We start from the raw sequence: 24246 nt of genomic DNA, 5'->3' as shown, positions 1-24246 counted from the left end.
CGCCCGCTTTGTCGTCTCGGCGCTTTCAGGGCGCCACATGCCTTAGTCTCCTGGCGAGATGTCTCCCGGGCCCACACCCCGCACAAGCAATGCGCGCGCTGCCCGCGCGGCCTTCGCGCGGCACCCCGCACAACGCCGCGCTATGCAACCGCAGCACGCCGCCCGGCCTTTGTGTCCCGCACCCGCGAGCAGCGCTTTCCGCCCCCACGTGCAGCGCCCGGCGCTGGCGCGTAGCATTGGCGCCCGCGCATGGCACATGGCGTTAGCGCGCGCGCGTACACACCAATCGGCGTGCCCGGACCATACCTGATCCGTCCCACCTTGGGCATGGACGGGCACGTGCACAATCTGCCGTGAATCTCTACCATAATGACTCAGCCCTTTAATGTCGTGAGCCGAATTACATTGACACACCGTCCCAATAAGCACGCAGGCTTCTGGGCAGGGAATGCCGCCTAGTTAGGGGCCTAACACAGATTCTAACAGACCCGAGAGAGAGAGAGAGAAAGAGAGAGAGAGAGAGAGCATTCAATCTTCACAATGGCGGGAGAAGTCCGGCTCGTCGGGCTTCATCAACGTTGGAATGTCGCTGGCGTCGATCCCATGCGATCGGCCGCCTCCAACCTCGCCGATGAGAGGCGAGATCGAGGCAGGAGGATGAGATTCGCGTAGAATCAGATCCTTAGCAAGTCGCCTCCTCTTGAATCTCTGCCAAGCAGCTTGGATGAAGCAAGCCGCCCAAGATCTCCAATGGTGGGAGTAGAATCTGAACGTCTGCTGCAGCTTCTTGCTATGGAGCCTCCTGAACTGGTTCGCCACGAATCTGAGGTCCTCGGCGCGCAGAGCGAAGCCTTCCACCTCCGTGAGAGTTCTCACCGTCCTCGTCGATAGGGGAAGATAAGGCGAAGATCTCGGAAGCAGCGCCCAAACCAGAAGCTCCTCCCCGCAGAAATCGCCGCGCCGGAGCGTGATACAGTTGAAGAACCCCGTCCTCCCTCCCCCAGTCGTGGAGCTCTCCAAGCTCCCGCGGATGACGAACACCATCTCCGTCACCGCGTCTCCTTCTCGGATGATGTACGTCCCCTTTGTCCGCAACAAGGAGACCAGCCGCTCGCAGATCGCCCCCAGCAGCTGATCATCCACCTGGGAGAAGAACGGCACCTGCGACGACGGAAGATCGCATCAATCGATCAACGACGGCGAGAGGCAGGCGTTGGTTCGCTTACCCGACGGACGAGATCCAAGCAGAGGTGGAGCTTGATGTCTTTTCGGAGGTCCGACGGCAGGGATCGGAGGATGGCTTCCTCGTCCACGCCCTGGTTCACCACCCAAGTATACTGCACGAATCGCCGGACTCGGTCTCGGAGATCGCGGGGGAGCTTCCGGTGCTCCATCCACTCCTCCGTGTCCCTCCTCTTCAGCCTCCACTCCTCCAGCCTCACCGTCGTCGATTGCAAGTACGTCTGCGGAAGAAAAGAAATCAACACCCCCCAAATCAAAATCCCCGCCGATTTCATCGAGAATCGGACGGCTCTCACCTGCATGTTCCCGATCAGATGCGCGAACAGAACCAGGCCGACGATCGCGATGAGAATGGCGAAGGCGGTCTCCCCCAGGAAGGTGCTCGTCGAGAGATTCTGCCCGTAGGAGCTTAAATTTTGAAGCCCCCACCAGAGACAGTAGAGGTATTTCTTCAGGAAGGTCTCCGAGACGGCGCCGGTGGTCAGCGCGCCTTCGAAGATCCCAAACTGGAAGACGACGCCGCCGCCGCCGGCGGTGCATCGCGAGAAGACCCGCGTGGCCGCGGCCCAGCGCCGCCGGGCTTCTTCGTCGCCGCCGCCGTCGCAGTCGAGGTAGCGGGAATGGCACTGGAAGTCCCCCCTCTCGTGGCGACACGTGGACTTCCAGCACTTGGTCAGCCGTTCGATGGAGAGAAGGTACCAGCTCGCTCCCAACACCTGCATTTCCCCCACCCAAACTTTATAGAATCAAACATCATGAAAATGATGGTTGAGAGGAGGTTGAAATACATGGCTGGCGAGCATGTAGAGAAGAAGGTTGTAGGCGGCGCCCCCCCACGCCGTCTTGGTGACGACTCCAGAGGCCTTGATGATCTCCCGGCTGAGAGGGAAAATCACGTAGAGCCGCGGGATGTACTGGAAGAGGACGATCAGAACCAGCGTGTTGCTGTTCTGATCTTCGTCGGAGCTTCTCATCGCGGGTATGATTATCCAGATGAGAATCTGCGTAAAAAACCCTTGATTTTCATCGGAAGAAATGGGATTAGCTGAGATTTGGGAGCTCGCCTGAGGGAGAGGCAAGGCGGCCGCAAGATCAACGACGAAGTCGGATCGGAGGTATCTCCGGGCGATCTTCTTGGGATCGTTGATGAGCTCCCCCCGGCCGAAGATCCTCGAGCTGGGCGCGACGTAGGCGGTGCGGAGCTTGACGGCGACGTGGAGGAGGAAGAAGAGATCGGTCATCGTCCTCAGCAGGGTAATGGAGGTGTTCAAGCTCTGGTCCAGCTTGATGCAGGGAGAAGAACCGCCGCGACTGGAGCTCACCGAAGGGAGGTAAAAGTACAGTGGATCGACGAAGAGGGCGACGAGGCTGGTGAAGAGGAAGACCCGGTTCCAGTGTAGAACAGCGTCGCCGGCGGGGTCGAGAATCTTTCCTCGCCGTGATTTCTCCCTTTCATCGGAGCCCTTCGCTCTGTGGAATCCGACGGCCTGGATCAAAGGTCTCAGCGGGCTCTCCGCCTTCACGGAACGGAACCTGCAGCAGCAGATAAAGCAATCGGAAACGGAAGCCGATATCGAGGTTTCTCAGAGAACAAGACCTGACGATCTTCTCCCCCCGGCTGGATGGAATCTCCATAGCTTCAATCTTCACCGAGTTCAATCCTCGCCGCAGTGAAGTTGGCGAGGGGGGTTATTCTTATACTCAGCGGGCCGGGCTGGCGTACCGTCATCCTTTCGTTATCCGTCCACGAGATTTACAGAGAAATAACGGCAAGCCTAGATTTATAGAAGGTCACATAAAGGTTGGTTCATATAGGTTAATATTTTTTTGGAAATTAAGGGGAAAGTGGAAGGTGGGTCAGCGGCGGCTGGTGATGCTGAAGGAGCTGACTTTCATGGGGGTGGCGACGACGAGAGGCGCTTCGGGAGAGTCGGTGATGGCGAATTTGTCGTGCATGAAGCGGCTCTCGACGATGGACTCTTCCTTGGGGACGATCTTGTAGCAGTAGCAGCTCTTCAGGCCTTCCTGCCCGCGGTAGCAGTCGTGGCGGCTGTCCTTCACCTTCTGAAAGTTCCAGATCACGCTGAACTTCCCCACCGTCGCCACCAGGTGCCGTTCTTGTTTCCCGTTCTCCGTCACCTGAGCCCAATCCATAGAAAAAACAAGCAAGCTTCCTTCAGGTTCCATTCAAGAGAAGAAAGTCTTGATCTTTTTTAAGAAAAATAGTCATGTTGGGTCCAATGGAAGATCAAACAAGTTTCTCGAGGTTTTCCCCCTGGCGAAGATAGTATTTCTTTTCTTAGAATTGTACCCAACTTCAGTCGAATCGTTCTAAACAAGTTTCTCGAAGTTTTCCCCCAGGGGAGGATAGTATTTTCTTTGTTTAGAATTGTACCCAACTTCAATCAAACGGAAAACTAAACGACTTTCCTGAGGTTCCACCCGAGAGAAGAAAAATATCCATCTTCAGTGAAATGGAAAGACAACCCAATAGACTTCTTCCAGATCCACTGGAGAAAAAAGAAATTGCATCTTTTTCTAGAAAAATAATCTTGAAGTTCCGCCCAAGACAAAAAGTTCTTTTTTTTAAAGAGACATTCAACTTGCGTACAATAGAAAACAAAACAAGACTCTTCGAGTTCCACCCCAGAAGAAAAAAAATTTTAAAGAAAATTATTCACGAGTTTCTTCAAATAAAAAGGTTTTGTGAGGAGTTGGTCGTACCCAAGAGAACTGGCCTCCGTGGAATTTGTTGTTAGGCCCTGCAAGATGGGTATCGAGAGGAGTCAACTTCAAGAGTCTCGGAGCAGCGATCCTGTTGCCCATCCGGCCATTGAATCCCGTCTTCTCTCTTCCATCCTTGTCCTTGAAGATGGAGGATATCAGCACCAGGTAAGTATCCGTGGTGCCCAATATCCACTTACCATCAAAAGTAACATCGACGTGAGTGATGGGCGACCCAAGGCCAGGGAAAGCAGTCTTCGCCATCCTCATCGAGCTCTTAGAATACAATCTGATCTTCCCATCCAAAGAACCCACCACAATCGACCCATCGCCAGTACTAGCAAAGCACTGGAAATTCGTCCCCCTGGAGAACTGATGCCCTTGAGTCCACTCCAAAACGGGAGTATCCATGGAATTCGCCAAGTTCTGGACTATCCCTTTCCTGTCTCGCATGTCCCACCTGCATAATCTATTATCATCAAGCCCAAGGAAGGTGGATTCAGACGGGTCCATCTGCGCTCCCTTGCTGTCGTTTGTGATGTCTCTCATGGTTATGTCAGTCCCATCCTTTTCAAACTTCCACTGAGTGACCATCTTCCCCGTTTCGATGTCTAGTTGGTGAACTCCGGTGGAGTGAGGCTTACCCTTCATTCCAGGGCTCATCAGCAGCATGTTGGTCTCTGCCCTCATGAGAAGAGCCTTCTTCGGGGTAGAGTACTCCGCCGCCAGACCGCCGCCGGCTCTGGGGAGGTTTACGGTCACCCCCTTGCCGTGGATGCCATGGCTGAAATTCTTGACCACTTGAATCCCTGAATTGCTCACGAGAAAGCTGTTCTCCAGAGCCCCCAGTGCGAGGCTTTGAATGCCTCCACCGTCGTCCGCCGCCTCCTCAAACTCCTCCATCAGATCATGGCCGACCTTTGATGGCGTCTTTTCGAAGCTTTCCCCGGCGTCTTCCCAGATCGAGTCGTCGGCCAACTCTGGATTGGCCCAGCCCATGAACTCCTTACCGTAGATCTTCACCCTGTTGTCCTCGTTGGCTTCCACTCCGTAAGTGTTCTCAAAGAGGCAGCTCTGGTACTTGGCGTGAAACGCCTTGTAGGCATCAGGTGTGAAGAACTTCAACGCCCAAACGCCGGCGGCGACGAAATCAACGCGCCGCTGGTCGGGGAATGGCTTGAGCTGCATCAATTGATCCACCCTTGCTCTGACCTTGGCCCCGACCTTCAAGAACCACTGCCCTGGGGACGAATCCTCGCCGTCGGATTCGTCTCCCGAGAGACCGGATCTGATGAAAGAGTAGGCGGTTAACTTGTCGGAGATGACCCATTTCGCGTTCTGAGAGGTTCCCCCGACGTGGAGGTAGAGCTTGACGGCGTTGGCAGCGTTTGGAGGGAGATTTAGGGATTTGGAAGAGGGAGAGGAGTACTTGAGCTTGAGGGATTCGAGCCTGGCCTCGACATCGTCGAGGGAAGGCGATGTCGCGGATTTCTCCGCGGATTTGTAGGGAGTCCCTTCTTCGTCTTCCTCCGTCTCCTGGCTCTCTTCTTCCTCGTTCTCCTCTTCCTCGCTGTCGGATTCGCTCAGTTCCAGGCCTTCCCGACTCTGAGATCCGCCCATGGCCGCTTCCTCGGAGAAATCTCAGAGCCGCGTCTGCAACCGAGCGAGAGAGTTGAGAACTTGAGATGCAGAAACAGAGGAATGTTCAAAATTTGAACTGGCGGTCTGCCGGACACACCCTGGTATTTTTACAAATAATTTATGCTAAAGCCCTTCTTGCAAGACTAGTTTTGTTTGAGGGCTACATGTTTATTTTTATAATGAGCCTCGCAAGAGTAGTTTTCTTTTAGGTTATATACTTATACGAGGAAGAAGAGAGCCAGGAAACAGAGGAATATTCAAAATTTGAAGTGGCGGTCTAGCGGGCACTCCTTGGTATTTTTTTAAAAATAATTTATAATAAAGATCTTTTTGCTAGACTGTTTTTATTTGAAGGTTATGGTAATTTTAATAATGGGCCTTGGTCCAAAACATATTCGGCCCAGTATTACCTTCTTCTTCGCCTACTCTTCAAGCATCCCGTAAACCTCAGAGAAATCCTGCGTTCCTATCGGGATGAACTGTACCTACTTCGGCGTCTATACTGTCGCAGGCGCCCGACGCGGTGGCAATGCGACCTCTATCTCATGGCCGTGTAAGGATTAGCCGATTGTTTTTTCTCTTGATTTTTATCGTTGATGATTTGGTTCTTTTTTCGTTGTTGCGGCGTTTCTGATTCAGGGAATGGTCTCAATGTTTTGCGAAAGAATTCCCCTCGATGTAGAGTGTTTAAGGTCAACGTGTTGGCGAAGGGAAGAAAGGAAGCAATCCGCTCGGCGTGGGATGACGAGCCTTTCGAAATACTGCCGAGTGGAAAGATAGTGCACCTTGATGTGCAGGACATTGTGACCATTCTAGAACCGCCAAAGGAGCTGATTCCTCTTGATCCAGCCTCGTACAATCCTGCGACCTATGTTTGGTGAGCCGTGATCCTCATTTTCAACTACATGAACTAGATTTAGCTCATGATCAGTCGTGTAGACTAAAGAGATTATCTTTTCAAGATGAATTTCGATGCAATTCGAGGGCTCAGGGCTTATTCTTGTGGCGAGTGAACCTGTTCATTGGTTTTTCAGTTCTATTTGCTTCCTTGATATGAATTCTGATAGTGTTCCTCGATGCGACTTCTCACCCGAACCTTTTCTTTCCGAAGGAAGAAAATTGGTGACATTCCCGAGGCTAGGCGGCATCAACTTTTGTTGCTTCTGAAACCCAGGTGCAGTAGATTATCAATTTACCTTAGTTTTTATCTTTTGTGTCGTGGATGTTAGTCTTGACAGTCTCATAAATAATTCAAGATTCGACTATACAGATTGAACCCTAGTGAGATGGTTTCTTAAGTTGATTAATCCCATTCTATAGTGAGGCTGATCAAAGTTTTTTGCTTATAACGTAGACTTGTGTCGCGACTTTGGGCGGTCGCTGGATCACGTTTCGACGATCCTAAACTGATGAAGAAAAGTGCGTCGAGCTTGACCTCTATGCAGGATGCCGAATGGTCTCGAGAATTCTGGACTTGCCAGAAATCTTTAGGCATGCTACTGCATTTTTAAGTCCTCTCTGTAATTTCCGTTTTTCGTGGTCAATAATTCTGAATTTGTCATCAGGTCCATTTCCTATCTCCTGGGTAAACAACTTCAAGAAGGTTTGGCTCTTCTCTGGGTTCATTTCCCTACTGCAGATAGAAAATAAGCCTGTCAATTCCTTTTCTTGTAGGTCCTCTTCCGCGGTCAAGACGGAGCAATTTATGGCCGTCTCTTCCTCGGTTAGTCCCTTCCTTATGATTATCGCTTATAATACTTATGATTATTGTGTATAATTTTTTTTGAATTTCTTCCATGGGTGCATTGGAAATGGAAAAAAACTATCAACTGATTACGAACTATGAATTAAGTGAAAATTGAGGTCACTTGACTCATGTGTTCAGGTGATACTGTGTTGGGTAGAGCTGCCAGCTCCTTCAGCCCATTATACTTCTCGGTGAAGGAAGTGAGCGAAGTGATGGCTACAGAACAGCCTTGTGATCTGGCTTATGACTTCGGAGATGGTCTCCTTGATCCAGCCAATGTTCCGGAGGGCTTTCCAGTCCCAGGTACTTCAAACAACAGATATAAAAATTAAAAAATTGGTAAATTCCCTGCATTTTTCCAATCTGGCAAGCACACTTAGTCCCAATATGGGCCAAAAAGTAGTTCTTAACTGACTCTCTATCCATCTATCTATCTATTTATCTAGTGAGTCATCGGCAGCCCTTTGCTGACCAGCTGGTGGTCTACATCCGGCATGCGGGCCCAGGGGTGATGGTGGGCCAAGCCTGGCAAGAGGGGAAGGAGCTGGAGCAAGTGCCGAAGAAGTTCTGTGGAGAGATTCTCATGGTAAAGGATCCTGGGCCGGTTGAGGAAAGCCCTGTTCCGAGAATCACATAAGCTCTTTTGTTTTCTCTCCTCTTCTCCCAGCCATCGATCCTCGATCAAACCGCTCCTTAACCCTCCGCCGGTGGCGCTTCTCGCACTCGAGGTAGCAAGGTGCGCCACAGGAGAGGAACTTGGGAGCAATGTGCGCCGCCAGTGCCACCACACTAACCTTGCAGGCAATCTCAGAGTGAGCAAACAGCACCAGGCCCAGCCACAGCGCTACCACAGCCAAGCCCCCGAAGAAGAGCCCCTCCATGGCATTGCCGGTGATCGCCCCGGTGGCAGCGGTCAACGCCCAGAGCAGCAGCGACGCGGCAGCAGCGAGCAGTTCCACATAGGCCAACGTAGCCGCCGGGCTTCGCCAGGTGCGGCGGGCTCGGCGCGGCGTGCCCAGCGCTCCACCAGCGGCGGAGACATAGACCATCGCCACGACCGCCACCTGCGAGAGGACAAAGCCCAGGGGGTTGGCCGCCTGTAGCGCCAGTGCGAGGCGGAGATTGGCTCCAGTGAGCTGTAGAGAGAGGCAGCAGAGGACGAAAACGGCGGCGGCGACGTACTGCATCATCTTATTTTGCGCTCGTTTGGTGGATAACGGATTTTTAAAAAAAGGAAGGTAGAGGGAAGGAAAAAGGACCGTTGTGGCGGCCGGTGACGGTGGTCTCAATCGGCGGCCCGGCGCGGGTCGTGCTGACTCGGTGACCGAGGCTTAGGCTCACCGGCGTTGACGCGGACCATGATTAAATGGGCCGGCCCAATAAGAAAAACTCGGGGCCGAAAGCGCGGCCCGTCTTGGTCGCCTGAAGAAGCTTCAGAGAGTGGGAGCGGGCAGCGGTGTAGGGGGGATCTTCGCTATGAGGCGGCGGCCGGGGATCTCCGGTTTGAGGAAGGAGGCCGACGCTAGGGTATTTTGTGGATTTTGGTTCATCTGATTCGGTGTTTCCCTGATGATATTTGTGTTATCTGGTTCTGCCGCAGGATCAATTCCGGTTGGTTGGGCAGAATGTCGCCAAGGTCAAGGCAGACGTGATGAAGGAGCAGCTCGCTACTTTTAAAACTCAGCTGGAAGAGTTTGCGCGGAAGTACAAGGTTCTTACTCGCTTGCTCGCCCCTGGACTGACCGGTTTATTCTGGTGGCATGATTCGATTATCACGCCGGTTTTTTTTTGTTTTTCTGAGTTGGTCTCTAGCATAATCCTTCTGAATGAACCAAAATTTTGGGGGTACCACCGACGCATATACCGAAACAACGCTGGAAAATCTTGTAGTGTACAATTCATAGGTCTTTGTTGACTTTTACAGATGAAAATAATTATTCCTTACAGGGTGCATTAGATATGTGACATGTGTAGTTTAATTTGCGTAGCGTAGTGATGCATAAGCTAATAGATTGACCGACAGGCAAAAGGCAAAACAGTGTTGGAGAAACGACCCGAATATATGAGTAAACACATCAGGGCACAGGAATACATAGCTCTTCTCTTCATTCAGCCTCTATCCAATAGCAGTAGGGACATTATTTTTGCGCTCTAACAACCTCTAGTATCAATGAATTGAGTAAATGAAATTTTGAAACGGGAAACGTGGTGATATTTTTCTCTAAATATTTAGTAAAAGTTAACTCACAAAACTCTTTGACGTTGCAGAATGACATACGTAAGAACCCTACATTCAGAGCCCAGTTTCACGAGATGTGCGCCAATGTTGGAGTGGATCCTTTGGCTTCAAACAAGGGATTCTGGGCAGAGTTGTTAGGCATCGGCGACTTCTATTATGAGCTTGGTAGGCGTACTTGCGGTCTATGTTCGTGTTTTTACTGAACCTTTATTGAGTAGGAATCAATTTAGGATCGTTACTTATCTTGCCCTATTTTATTTTTTTAATACGCTATCAAGTTGTGTCTATTGTGTTCGCCCTATCTCTAACTTCCAAAGCCCAATGAAAGTTTTCTTATTTCTGAGAGTACTCAAGTTGAAGAGTAATCGTTGATGTGTTATTCATGCGAGTGAAAAATTTAGCAAGGACTTTCAGAACGACTGATCATATGGGCCAGCCTTTAAAAAGTCTAGAGTTTTGTCTGTAATTCAATGATTTATACTAGTGGTCTATAATTGCTGCAACTTCTATATGTGGATGCCGGGTTACAAGACAGAGAATGTTAGAAAAAACAAGGGGAAGATCGTGGCGCTGAAGTGAAAAACTCAGGAGCTGACGAAAGATTCATCATATGGTGCAAGAATAGGAAAAGGCGCAGAATTCCCTTGGTGGGCAGAAACGACAGAAGTACCCCTAACTGAGGTTGGGGTTCATATCAGTATCAATGAAGCTCAATTGTGTCATTCGAGTACTATATTGATGTATGATTTTCTAAAAAATAAATTTTAATCATTTGTTTACTCGCCATTGCAGTTTATAGAATCTATACTGGAGGTGTTAATTTTATCATAGCAAATGGCTTTTGTGGTCGTGTTTTGGCTTATCAAGGAACAATATTTTGCGTGATAGATGGTTAAAAGGACTTCTCTATTCCCTAGACAGGGATTCAAATTGTTGAGATTTGTTTGAAGACGAGACAGCATGATAGGGGCCTCATCGACCTGCAGGAACTCCATCGTTTACTCTGCCGGAGACGCACTGCTTCTGCAGAACAAGTTTCTGAAGATGATTGTATACGTGCAATAAAAAAACTGAAGGTACATAATCCGCATTATCAATCCCGGAATGTCAGATATTTGATATATCTATTACTTTAAGAAACAAAATATGATTATATAATCTTTAAACATTTTTTCATTCATTGGCCAGTTCGACGAGATGGATCCTCTGCTTTACTTATCATTAAATGAGCATTTATATCCGCAGTTTTTGAAAGTCATATGTAGAACATATTCTTAGTTCGAATGATTTTGTCCTTGATGCTCACGCAACGAGAGTTTTCATTAATTTCAGATTTTGGGTAGCGGTTTTGAAGTGATTTCGATTGGGAGGAAAAAGCTTGTCCGATCAGTTCCCACCGAGTTGAACAAAGATCACAATCAGATTCTAGAACTCGCCCAGGTATGACCATATTTTCGAATATCCCCTGAAACATGATTTTCTGTTTTACATCGGTCATTACTTTCCTGCTTTCCATGTTAAAATTTAAAGTTTCTGATTAACGCTGCGGGGTTCATTCTGTGGACTCAGGCTCGGGGATTTGTAATTGTGGAAGAAGTTCAGAGTGTCCTCTCGTGGTCCAGCCGGCGCACAGTCGATGCCCTGGAAATTCTTTTAGAGGTGACGCACTCTCTAGTTCTCTCTCGTTGCTTATATATTTATATATCGATCGATTTATTTCTCGCTAACTCTCAATATATCGATCATTTCTTCCAGAAAAAGAATCTCTCGCGATCTATCTCAATACATCTATTTATCTCCCTCTATCTCTACATATCTATCTATCGATTTATTTATCTCTCTATCTCTATATGTCTATCCATCTATTTATCTCACTCTATCTCTATATATCTATCTATCTATTTATCTCTCTCTATCTCTACATATCTATCTATCCATCTATTTGTCTCTCTATCTCTACATATCTATCTATCCATCTATTTGTCTCTCTATCACTACATATCTCTCAATTTATCTTTCTCTATCTCCACATATCTATCTATCGACCAATTTATCTATCTCTATACATCCCCATCTATCTAAATAACTCGGATGGTTGCAGGAGGGTCTTGCCATGGTTGACGATGGACACCGGGACAGGAGGCGGCGCTATTGGTTTCCTTGTGTCGCTCCAATCTCTGTCGCATCCTCAAGTGGCTGATCCTGGTCAGAAATCCAACCCTCTCCATTTCTTGATATCATTGCATCTATTCTGATTTATGCAGCATTACGTGGAAGGATGCTTGAATTACAGAATAAAACAAGAAATGTTGAATTAAAATTACACCAAGGACCAAGGCAACTATTCTGAGCTTTTATTAAAATGTTGTCGAGGAGTGGGTGCTGCATGATTGTCCGATAAATTTACTAATAAAGTTTGAAAATTTTATTTTTTCCAAAAAAGTTTGAAATTTTTATTTATAATGGGGTTTTGGTTAGTTGGGCTTTATGGTTCTGACATGCACAGACGCAGATAAAAGTTGCACTTTTATTTCAGAGAAAGAGAGTATTAGACAAATCAGATGCCGTAAGATGCCTTGATTATCTACCCATTTTCCTGCCACGGAAATCTCAGTAGTCAGTTCAGATGAAATAAACTCGAATTTATGATTATTTCCATTTTACTAAGTGTGCATTTTTTACCAAAACCTAAGAGCTTTTCCAGTAACTTGATAGCTTTTCGGTAAACTGGGCTTCTGCTCTTGAAACATATAAATTGGCCACATAATCATGTTCATTGACCAACGACTTGGAATTTTCAAATCTCATATATACTCTTGGATTCTAGATCTCATAATCAGTACTTGGAAACCTAGTTAGGCCCAGATGAATCATTGACTGAAGAATTACAATCATTTTATCATTGGAGTTTTTATACAAATAGGGTGGGAAACCCCTCGATTAAAATTTACTTAATTAGGTATTTAACTGAAGATGCGAACAAATTCAAACTTCTGGAAGATGACATGGGCTCCTAATTCATTTTCAATTTATCACTGGTAGAAATTGAGTGACATAATTTTATAGTAGCTGTTAGTAGGACATGAACAATCTACTGACAGAAATCACCATATCATATAAATTTGTCACCTCTATTTACTCACCACGAGTTTCAACTTACCATTAGGATTAGATTTCATCATTGACGAGGATTGTGCTACATAACGCAGCTAATTGATTTAATGATTTAATCTTAGCTAATTGATTTAATGATTTAATCTTAGGATGTGTATGTGAGACATATATCCAACTGTGGGTAGCGGCTCATAATGTTGACAACTGTCCATGGATACTACACATATTGAAGAGGTACCAAAAGCCATTCGAAAATATAATGATGGAAGGGGCTCCACGATGTTGACACAATAACATTCAGTGTCCCTCGTGTATCTTTGCGACTTAAAAATAAATAAATATTTGCAATAAATTTGGTAATTTCTTCAAAAAATGTGCGGCAATCATTTTGATTGTCCAAAATTCCGAAAATGTTCTACCAACAGGAATTAGAATCCCTGTTGGTAGCTCTGAATTAGAGCAAGCGCATCAAGAGTTCTCAAGCATATCTTATCCTTGGGCAAATTCTTCGTGTTTATTTGTTGCAGTTCTTGACAGATAATGAAGAAAGGTACATAACATAGATAGTACTTAACACTCCATTCTTTGAGAATTAATGAAGGTGTTTTAATTAGGCCTAGATTAGGGTTGATTGCATATGGTTTGGTTTGGAATTTGACACCAGTGGGCAAAATTTTGAACTGTGAAAAAGCCATGTACGAGCATTACGCGTGAGACGAGGAAGCGGGCAAACAATCTGGCATCTTACTGCAACTGGGACAGTGACAGCCTGTAGAAACCCTTTCCCCATTCGCCTTAGAGATGTGGAGTTTGTGTTTGTTTGGTTGCTAAGGCACGAACACAAATAATAAACCATTTATTCTGGTGTTCTTTTAATCCTCTCTGGAATCTTCACCATATGTTGGTTTCTCAACTGGGGTATCCTTCATCATATTCTTTAATCGTCTTTCTTTGCCCAGGTGAGAAATAGTAATTTTTTTGTTGTCTACGTCCATTTCAGAGTTGAGAGTTGGTGGTGATTAATCCACATTGTGGAGTGATCCTCTATCCATGTCATTCAAACTAGTTGGATACCACTTTGAGGTGAATGGTCAAATAATTTTGATAACAAAGAGAGAATAGTTATACCATGGATTTGAATACTCTCAACTTAAAATTGTATATGTTATAAAGACTGAAGTTAAATAAGATTGATCCGTTATTAGTTTGAGTGGTGGAGGTACAATCCAAAGGGGTTGAATTAGGTTCCTTCAGTTTTATTTATTTTAATCTTGTTAACTATGTGAGATACACACACCAGCGCCTCTAGGGGACTCAAACCCATTTCCAGAATTCAAGACATAGTCATAGACATCCCAAGGTATGATTTTTGTATGCCTTTTCTTTCTATATTGGGCGTAGACAAGAGTGATTCATGTGTAAATTGGGATATTTATGCTAAGGCCATGCCTACAAGCTTTTGCAAACACTAAATTTTAAAATATATAAAACCCTCCTCGGTGGCATCTGAGGCATGGTTGGATCAGTCTACAAGCACGGCCATGCGATCAGCTTTACTTGGCGTCATGTTTTTGCATTTAATAAGAAAACTATGTGAGATACAATCTATTTATATAAGGAATGAGATTTCTGAGGATCTCCATCCAAAGTTGATAGTGAGGCAGGACCAAGTTTTTATGAATATCCCCAAGAAAATCACAAGGAAATAGGATGCAACAAAGGTGCCAAGAAAACAAAAAATGGTCACCCTCAACCTCCAAATTCTTCCATGGCATGAAGATGGTAGACTTTCTTTGACTGAGCCCCCAAAACCTCCTCTTGTTTAGTCCCCAAAGATGTTTCTTAGTTGACCCCCAAAGCCTATTTGGTAATACTTAAAGTATATATATAGATTTAGTCCAAACACTTGCAGATCTGCAAGTATTGTCATCCACATACATAATCAAGCATGTTAAAGAGAAAAAATCTCTCAATATATTTCACAAAAATATTTTGAATATTCAATTAAGTTTAACAAATGGTTCGATATGCTTTCCGCTTACCTATATCATTTTCTCTCCTTCCCTTCTTGTTACTTCTATCTAATATTCGATGATGATGTATATTTAATCCCCACTATCAAAGTCACCTCCATTTAAGATGTTGAGAAATTAAGATTCCTCATTTAAAATCTTCCAAGAAAACATATGATTGTTTTCTCATTCTCTTGATTAGAATTTTCAATATTGTTAGTAGACTATCCACATGCTCAACAAAACTTGAAGAATTATTGGGAGTTGATTTCAGGATTAATTGTTATGTGAATCTCTGGTAAATTTCTTTACAAGTTGTTTCCTAAACTTTTTTATGTGATACATTTCAATGTGCTAAACAAAAGACAGAGACATTTAATGGGAAAATAAAGCATAGTTTTTTTCATTAGTAGTCCATAATGATGTGTAGGATTGTCTAAAAGAGTTACTTGGGTTCCTCTCCTAAAAGAGAAGGGGGAGGTGAGATAGTTTGTCAATAACTTCCTAGAAACGGTGAAGAATCAATTCATCACTGCTATCAAAAGTTTTAGAACTGAAAATGACATGGACTTGTTTATGAATATTTATCTACCTATTCCATGATTTAAGGGGTGATACATGAATCCTCTAGTGTAAATACACCCCAACAAAATGGGGATTCAGAGTGGAAAATTTTTCATGTGGTGACAACTGTAAGAACCCTAATTCAACATCAAGATTTACCAATGTATATCTTGGGAGAAGCAGCACTTACATTAGTACACTATTAGTTACATGTTATCTTCAAATACATCAAGCTATGACAGTCCTCTTGTTTTGATGATGAGGTATTTTTATTTAACTAATGTGAATAATATAATTTCAAGGATATTTTCATGTGTGCCATATGTTCATAATCGTCATCCGAGAAATCAATTCAGCTCTGTGGGAGTCAGGTATGAGTTTGTAGGCTACTCTCAGGCTCAGAAAGGGTACAAGTTATATATTTCTGCTAATGTCATGTTTCATGAAGGGGTAAAACTCTTATCCACCCAGGAGAGCTCTAGTAATAAGCATTTTCAGTCAGTAAACATGTATTTAAGCGTGTGAACTACTTGAGATCTGGTATTGGAATCTGATGAAAAAGTGACAACTTTATTTGATGGACCACACTATTCTGATAGGATTCCGCTATCATTTAAGGACCAGACCCAGATAGTATCAAAAAACTCTATGGATGGAGAAAAGTAAAGTCAAGAGAAGAATAAGAGAATTTTATGCAATCAAACATTACAGGAGATGATGATGATAGTGGATGACCCATTTCATTAAGGAAGGGGGAAGAGCATGTGTACTTACAAGGGGGATTATATCATGTCAAAAAAAATTGCATATGAGAGCATTGCCCTACAATATCATTATTTATTTATGTCACTCAACTCTATAATATCACCAAACTCATGGCAGTGCACCTTGAGGATAAGAATTGGGGGAGAGCTATCGATGTTGGAATGGAGGCATTAAAAAATAATGGTACATGAGAAGTCGATGATGCCTCCCAAGGGGAAAAGGCATGTGAGGTGTGTATGGTTGTATAGAGTCAGCTATCAGATAGATGGACACCTGGAGATATATAAGTCAAGACTAGCTGCCAAAGGTCATACACAGTCCTATGCGACAGACTATGGAGATACATTTGCTCTAGTTGTGAAAGTCAATACAGTATGTATCTTAATTGTCTTGGCCAACAGTTCGGATTGGACTCTGTATCAGTATGATGTGAAAAATGTCTTCCTTCTTTTACATCTTGATTAAGAAATTTAAATGGAACTGGAACCCTAATACTTTAAATGGGAATATGGACACAATGTGTGTAAGTTAATGAAAGCAATATATGGCCTTAAGCAATCACCAAATCCTTGGTTTGATAAGTTCCCTCATAGCATGAGAAAGTGGGATGCCATCAAATAAATTCACATCATTCAATATTTTTAGAGAATTTAAAGGCTGGAGAAAGTTTCTATATTGATTGTGTGAACCACTAATCGAGTGCCCAAATGTCTCAAACATTCGAATAAAAATGCTCGGGAAGATTAAATTGTTTTTGATCATACGTGCTACAAATTTAAAGGTGATATTTTCATTTATCCACGTAATTATATTATTGGCTTGTGAGTGAAACAAAAATGTTCGAGTGTAGCCATCCTCTACACCAGTTGATCCTAACATCAAATTGGGGTTATGTTAAAATATTTCCCAGTAAATTGAGAACAGTTCTAGAGGGCAGTTGGAATCTGAATCATAATCATTTGACATTGTGTTTGATGTTGGGTATTTTGCTGAATTTATGCATGGCCCTCGAGAGGCACAGTAGAAAATAAAGTTCAAGGTCCTGATGCTCCTGAAAGGACTGCCGGGGGTGGATTTGTTCTTCACCCAAGTTGGAGGAAACAATTTGACGAGATTCACCAGTGCAATTATGGGGGCTTAGTTGCTGATCTACTTCAGAATATTCTGCATTTCTAGGCAGAAAGTTGATCACCTGGAGGAGTGAAAAACAAGATTTAGTTGCACGATTAAGTGTTGAAGTAGAATATAGATAAGTGGAAAAAAAGAATGTGTGATGCAGTAATCTGATTCAATAGGTTGGGGAATTCTAATCGCAATTATGAACGGTGTTAGAAAGACAGCAATTGATATTGTAAATAATCCAATAATGCATGACATGATCAAGCGCATGGAGCTAAGCATATTATGAGTGAAAAAATGGTTTTGAAATGATAGGGAACTAAAGAGGACTTATTTGGAGAAAAGGAAAAAACAGAAACACACTCACGTCGCTCACGCACCAAGCACCTCGGGTCAGATGCTGGATGAGACGAGGTCGGCTAACAACCTATAAGGCTCAAGGGCACACCATAACAAGGGAAGGGAAGAAGGGTTGGTTGTGGGGAGTTCCAGCGCGAGCTACGCGAAAGTGGTGGGAGATCCTCTCGCCATCTTGCTGGTGACATTGTCGATTTGGCTTGCCTATCTTTTTCTATTGTTGAAGTTTATTTCTCCATGAACCTTATCTTTCTCTCATTGTCAACTCTCATCTCTGAACATTTTACTCTCGAAGTGGATATTGCTAGAGTCAAGTTGTCTCCTTCTTTTAAATGGCCAGTGTGGAATTTGTGCATCTCTAACAACCATTACATTCCCGGGCTCAGAAGATCGTAAAAACTGGTATCAGAGCCTCAAGCTTTCCAACGGGTCATCACTTGTTCGATTACCAGCTTCACTCATCCACCAGTATTCAACCTACGGAACACGAAGCCAGAAGTGAAGGGGCCATGCTCGAGTTCCAGAAGTGCACCAACTTCGTCCTAGAGCACATTATGGAGAAAATGAACGAAATGAGGCTTCAAATGGACTCAATGAAGAAAGCCACACCCCCAAACGTGCTACCAGCTGGGGAAGCTTGCCCACCATTTGAACCCTACGGGGATCCAATTCCCCTCCAGAATCCAAGGGTAGGAATCTATTCAATTTTTAAAAGAGGAGATCTACAGATTTTCCAGGGTGAAAATCCTGAAGGATGGATCAGAAGAGTGGAAAGATTTTTTTGATTACACCCAGTGCCAGACGAACAAAAAATGCATTTATTGTTCTTATGGATGAGGCAGCTCAAGATTGATTCCTCTACAATGAACAAGAGTTTCACATGACCACTTGGGAAGATTTTAAGTAGCACTTTGAGGGTGGTATAGTATCTCTTCTCATGCCCTTTTTCAAGCATTATTTGAAATTAAACAGACACTGTTCGTACCATAATACAGAGTTGAATTTGAGAAACTCATCGCCCATATTCCAAACTTAGCTAGAAACATCAAAGAGAATGCTTATCTCAAGGGGTTAAAGGCTGAAATTCGTCAGGAGGTCCTGAAATCTAATCCTTATGAGTTAAAGGAGATTATGGATTTCTCTCTCTCCAAGCCGAGCTCGAATTAGGAGTGTTATGGTCAGCCTTCCAAAACAACCTGTGCTACCCCATTGCTTGCATCACAGATAGCACCAGAAGGGTACCAGCATTGATGTATGCTCCCACCTCAAGCAATGCATTCCCTAGCTGTCAACATGCACCACCAAAACCCAGCATACCAAATCAAATTCAATCAAGTCAGATTTACCGAGCCTGCAATCCGGACCGCACAAATTGATGTCTAAATCTGAAGTTGACTGAGTCAGAATTCCAACAACGAAAGGACAAGGACCTATGTTATTACTGCAACGAAAGATTCACCCCATGGCATCGATGCAAGCAAACCTCAATCTCATCCTGGTCCTAGATGGAGACCAAGACTCACCTCCGTTAGAGGATGAAGCGCCTGATTATATGCATACAGATGAAGCGCCTATCAGCTCAAGTTCCTTATTTACAACTCAAACTTCTTTCTATTTTTCTGAATGCTCGTCCCCCAATGGAGTAATGAAGCTATGGGAAAGTATAAAGGGACACAATGTCAGAATACGGATAGATAGATTGGCTACACATAATTTCATTCATGCAAATTTAGTAGCTGCATTATCCATCAAGGTATTCCAAGGTCAACCATTTGATGTCATCCTAGCAAAAGGCGTCCTAAAACAGTCACGAGGCATATGTTTAAATGTCCCTGTCAACATGCAAGTATTACAGATTTTCTGAGATTTTATTCCTATTTCACTTAAGAACATGGAAGTCATCCTTGGAGTACAATGGTTAAAATCACCGTAATGGTTTTATAGCAATTATATGCGGGTGACTCTCAACATCTTGTGGAACAAGAAGGTGCATCTCCTACAATCCAATTCTGATCTATTAATAAGAGGGGTTTCCGATCATCTCACTGTTCAAGACACAATAAATAACAAGCATTAGTTCAAGGAGCTACACCAAGCATGTCATCCAGATACTCCCAGGTATTTCATCTGCAACTTTACCCCCCTTCCTTTTCTTGATTTCCCAACATTATATCCCATGGTTTTTACCCAACAATCACATTTTCCTCCCAAGCGCTCCATTGACCATCAAATCCATCTACTACCCAACTCCAAGCCCATTAATCTCCGCCCTTTAATATATTCCCATCTACACAAAATGAACTTGAAAAGGTCATTCAAGAACTCCTTGATTCCAAGTTTATCAGACCCCTGCGAGCCCATTTTCAAGCCCTACTCTGATGATTAAGAAAAAAAACTGGGGGATGGCGAATATGTATTGACGTCCGGGCTCTCAATAAAATTATAGTGCCAAATAGGTACCCCATTCCAATAATGGATGAATTACTAGAAGAGCTGCATGGTTCGGCTATTTTCACCAAATTTGATCTTAAATCTGGCTATTGTTAGATTAGAATGTCTGAATTCGACGTCTACAGAACAGCTTTCAATACACATCAAGGGCATACGAATTCACAATAATGCCTTTTGGATTGACCAATACACCAACTACGTTTTGGGCTTTAATGAACCTTCTTTTTAAACCAATTCTTAGGAAGTGTGTTCTTGTGTTCTTTGACGATATTTTGGTTTATAGTTCCTCCACGGCTGAGCATGAAATCGCCCTACATCAAGTTTTACAAATCTTTTAGAGAAATCAGCTTTGGGTCAACCTGTCCAAATGTCAAATTGCAAAAGATCAAACTGATTATCTGGGCCACTACATCAAGGAGTGGCCACGAATGCGATCAAGATTGAAGCCATCCAAAATTGGCCCTTAACCATTTCAGCCAGACAATTGCGAGGGTTCCTAGGGCTCACCAATTATTATTGCAGGTTTGCTGCTAATTATGCCTCAAAGTCTAGTCCTTTAACTTCACTGTTGAAGAAAAATGTCTTTCATTGGGATGAGATAGCCACGTCCTCTTTTGACGAGTTGAAGTAAGCACTGGCCACAACACCCGTTCTCAAAATGCCAGATTTCTCTAAACCATTTATTGTGGAAACGAATGCTTCAGGAATAGGCATTGGCGCCGTACTGTTGCAAGACTCCCATCCCATTGCCTACTTCAGTAAAGCTTTGTCGAAACTAAAACAACACAAATCAGCTTATGAGAGAGAGCTCATGGCAGTAGTCCTCTCCGTCCAAAAATGGAAGCACTATCTGTTATTTCAAAAAAATTATATCCATACAGATCAGCTTAGTCTTAGGTTCTTAAATGGTCAGAATCAGATTCCCCAGCAGTACCACAAATGGATAGCAAAACTCTTGGGTTATGATTTTGAAAGTAAGTACAAGGCAGGAAAAAACAATGTGGTCCCAAACTCTCTATCCCATTCGGTGGAAGCGGTAGTACACTGTCACTCGATTTCGACGACTCATTGGTTGGATAAACCAATTCTTCTTAAGGAACTCATGGAAGATCCAAAATTGTCTGAAATATTTCATTCCATCCGCTCCACCAATCAAGCACTGTCAAATTATTCCCTACAAAGAGATTTACTGTTTTACAATAAGAGACTTGCTCTTCTCCCAACAATCCTCCCTGAGTCCTTTGGTTCTCCGAGAATTCCATGATGCCAAGGTAGGAGGGCATGGGGGATTCCAGAGGACGTATAAAAGAATTTCTCATCAGCTTTATTGGCCCGGCATGAAGAAAAATATCAAATCTTATGTGTCATAGTGCCAAATTTGTCAACAGCATAAGGCTTCTTAACTGGTTCCATACGGCTTATTGCAACCAATACCTATTCCAAATCAAATATGGGAAGATGTCTCTCTTGATTTTATAGAGGGCTTCTGTCATCTCAAGGGTACGACTCGATTCTGGTGGTTGTGGACCGACTATCTAAATACAGCCATTTTATTGCCTTCAAACATCCGTTTACTACTCAGTCTATAGCAGATATTTTCATTAAATAAATTGTCCACCTCCGTGGAATTTCGATCTCTATTTTATCTGAACGAGGCAGTATATTTACCAGTTCTTTCTAGAGAGAACTACACAAGGAGCAAGGAACTTCACTGAAGATTAGTTCCTCCTATCATCTAGGAACAGATGGGCAGACTGAGGTCACCGATTGAAGTTTAGAATGCTATTTGTGTTATTTTTCTTCACAATGTCCTAAACAATGGCTCAAATGGCTACCATGGGCAGAAAACAGTTACAACTCGTCTCATCACTCCTCCATCAACATGACTACTTTCAAAGCAGTTTATGATTGGGATCCACCTTCAGTGCTCAAGTATGGGGCCACACCATCTCCTATTGACTCCTTGGACACAATGTTTCAAGAGAGGGATGTCACTCTCGACTTTCTCAAATCCCATCTAGCCAAAGCCCAATCTATTATGAAATGACAACATGACAAGCACCGACGAGATATTCAATTCCAAATCAGAGACAAGGTGTATGGTAAGATTCGACCCTACCGAATGAAGACTTTGGCAAAGAGACCCTTCAAGAAACTTTCTCCGAAATATTTCGGCCCTTATACAACCTTAGAACAAAACAGCACGGTTGCATACAAGGTAAATTTGCCTTCCACAACTACCATTCATCCTGTTTTTCATGTCTCTCATCTTCGCAAAGCCATATGCGAGACTACAAAAATTTTACCTTTGACTCTAACCTATCTTTGACTTCTTTCTTACAGGTTCGCCAGAGACTGTATGCAAGTGCTCTCAAGTGGAGGAACTTCCGAATTATGAAGCCACTTGAGTGGATGTCTCCACTCTGGAGAAACAATTTCCTCATTTCCAAATTGAGGACAATTTGGTTTTCAAAAGGGGGTATTGATTGGGAACCGACAAGTACTTATTTGGAAAAAAGGAAAAAACAGAAACACGCTCACGTCACTCACGCACCAAGCACCTCGGATCATACGCTGGACGAGACGAGGGAGGCTAACTACCTATAAGGCACAAGGGCGCACTGTAACAAGGGAAGGGAAGAAGGGTTGGCTCTGGGGAGTTCCCGTGCGGGATAAACGAAAGGGGAACGAGATCCTCTCGCCATCTTGCTAGAGACATTGCAGATCCGGCTTGTTTTCTTTTCTATTGTTGCAGTTTTATCAATCCGTGAACCTCGTCTTTCTCTCATCGTCAACTCTCATCTGGGAAAATTTTTCTCTCAAAGAGGATATCGCTAGAGTCCAGTTGTCTCCTTTTAAATGGCCGGTGACAAATTCGTGCATCTCTAACAACTGTTACATTCCCCGACTCAGAAGATTGTAACAGGGAATCATCTAGTTGACTCAACGGCAAAAGGAATCAATATATAAAGTGGCAGATATGTTGACTAGAGGGGTAAGGGGGAGACTCTTCCGTCGGCTCACTGATGAGCTTGCCATCAAAAGTTCATATGCACAAAGATGAACGGGGTATCCGTGAAATATTTGTTGTTCCATTATTTTCATACATTTTCTTATGTTTATTTTTACCCTCGAGGGTATCAAGTGTAAATGCCTCTCTTATAAGGTTAAGACCAACACTTTAAGCATATAAGTACAGTAGGGGGCACCATTTTGAGTGTGAAGAAAGTTCTCCACATCAGGGTTTCTCAGTGAAGCATCATAGGTGAAAGTCCTTCAGATGTCACTATTTTTGATAATTTGAAGTCGTTAAAAATTATGATATTTATTACAAATAATTTAAGCTTTCTAAAATAATCCATTAATATGGATATGAATATCTATGTTAAGTAGATAAGTTCACGTTGTCCATCAAATGATGTCACAATCAACATAAGTATTTTACCAGTGACATATATATCATATAAATTGTGAGTTGTAAGTTATTGACTTAACTCGTTGATTGGATAGTCAAGCATCTAATGTCCTCATGTATGCTTTATAGTTTTTTTAGAGTACTCGATAAACTATAGTTTAGGATTAATTTCATTATTTAAGGTGTCTGATTAATATGAGGATATTTATAATATTTATTTTAAGCATAAAGCAAGTACGGTTGAATCCGTTGGGAGCAACTATTGAATAAGTGAACTATATAGCTTTCTTTTATTTTTCAAGGATTCATATATGTTACGAATTAAATATAATTTAATAATACCAAAGTAGTGACAAATAGTTCAAATTTTCTGAAATATTATAAAAATAGCCCTCATTAACCTGATTCATTAAAAAATTAATGATGTAACTATGGGACTTTAATGGATTTTACAGTACAAACTATTAACTTATTGTAAGTTAATACCATAGTTGGCACTTTGATAGAAGTGATGTGAATGTAATGGGTGGGGGAGTTTTACCATCGCAAATTATGGCACTTATGACTACTGATACATGTGAGCAAGCATTAGAGCTCATGGATACTATGTGGCCATCAAGCCAATCACACTCCCATGTTGATTCACTTAAATTTAAATAAATATGTAGTTATTATTATTCTCGTGTGGTGTTTATAACAAAGTCCCTGAATACTTGAGCTGACTTAGTAAATTATGATTAGATCCTGATACATTGATAAGTAGTTTTAAAACAAGTATTATAAATACTCCTATTCGACATATATTCGGGTAAAATTTTCAAGTATTCAAAAAGAGTACCATTATCTAATCCTTGTT

At 43.4% G+C, this 24246-nt stretch overlaps 4 protein-coding genes and 1 long non-coding RNA gene across 8 annotated transcripts; 3 read left to right on the top strand and 2 right to left on the bottom strand.

The window, feature by feature from the left end:
* Positions 1-346: 346 nt before the first annotated feature.
* LOC144705329 (putative cyclic nucleotide-gated ion channel 14) lies at positions 347-2977 on the bottom strand. The gene is made up of 6 exons (XM_078577945.1): positions 2840-2977; positions 2307-2775; positions 2031-2243; positions 1539-1958; positions 1227-1463; positions 347-1161 (listed from the first exon to the last, which is right to left on the bottom strand). Exons 1-6 carry the CDS (start codon positions 2875-2877, stop codon positions 529-531), a joined length of 2010 nt encoding a protein of 669 aa, XP_078434071.1. The 5' UTR covers positions 2878-2977; the 3' UTR covers positions 347-528.
* Positions 2978-3000: 23 nt separating this feature from the next.
* LOC144705338 (protein CYPRO4-like) lies at positions 3001-5649 on the bottom strand. The gene is made up of 2 exons (XM_078577955.1): positions 3967-5649; positions 3001-3381 (listed from the first exon to the last, which is right to left on the bottom strand). The coding sequence occupies exons 1-2, from the start codon at positions 5584-5586 to the stop codon at positions 3100-3102; spliced, it is 1902 nt and encodes a 633-aa protein (XP_078434081.1). The 5' UTR covers positions 5587-5649; the 3' UTR covers positions 3001-3099.
* LOC144705348 (WD repeat protein) lies at positions 5640-8524 on the top strand. Of its 3 annotated transcripts, XM_078577974.1 has the most exons (9): positions 5640-6160; positions 6247-6484; positions 6719-6781; positions 6962-7098; positions 7173-7210; positions 7282-7330; positions 7493-7657; positions 7801-7940; positions 8022-8524. In XM_078577974.1, exons 1-9 carry the CDS (start codon positions 6082-6084, stop codon positions 8049-8051), a joined length of 939 nt encoding a protein of 312 aa, XP_078434100.1. In that variant the 5' UTR covers positions 5640-6081; the 3' UTR covers positions 8052-8524. The 3 variants fall into 3 exon arrangements, with proteins under 3 accessions (XP_078434100.1, XP_078434093.1, XP_078434108.1); XM_078577967.1 differs by lacking the exon at positions 8022-8524 and having other exon boundaries at positions 7801-8005; XM_078577982.1 differs by lacking the exon at positions 8022-8524 and having other exon boundaries at positions 7493-7693; positions 7801-8005.
* Positions 8525-8710: 186 nt separating this feature from the next.
* VPS22 (EAP30/Vps36 family protein) lies at positions 8711-11916 on the top strand. Its single transcript, XM_078577994.1, has 7 exons — positions 8711-8881; positions 8955-9065; positions 9623-9758; positions 10515-10669; positions 10926-11033; positions 11163-11252; positions 11695-11916. Exons 1-7 carry the CDS (start codon positions 8831-8833, stop codon positions 11791-11793), a joined length of 750 nt encoding a protein of 249 aa, XP_078434120.1. The 5' UTR covers positions 8711-8830; the 3' UTR covers positions 11794-11916.
* A 5646-nt stretch (positions 11917-17562) lies between these two features.
* Positions 17563-22786, top strand: LOC144705321 (uncharacterized). Of its 2 annotated transcripts, XR_013582027.1 has the most exons (3): positions 17563-19642; positions 20259-22193; positions 22319-22786. It is a non-coding gene; the product is annotated as an uncharacterized LOC144705321 (long non-coding RNA). The 2 variants fall into 2 exon arrangements; XR_013582026.1 differs by having other exon boundaries at positions 17563-22193.
* The last annotated feature ends 1460 nt before the right edge of the window (positions 22787-24246 follow it).

Source organism: Wolffia australiana, chromosome 1 (genome assembly GCF_029677425.1).
Source record: "Wolffia australiana isolate 7733 chromosome 1, ASM2967742v1".
NCBI classification, from domain to species: Eukaryota; Viridiplantae; Streptophyta; class Magnoliopsida; order Alismatales; family Araceae; genus Wolffia; species Wolffia australiana.
Note: the sequence above shows the minus strand (reverse complement) of the source record. Positions and strands in the feature narration are given on the sequence as shown.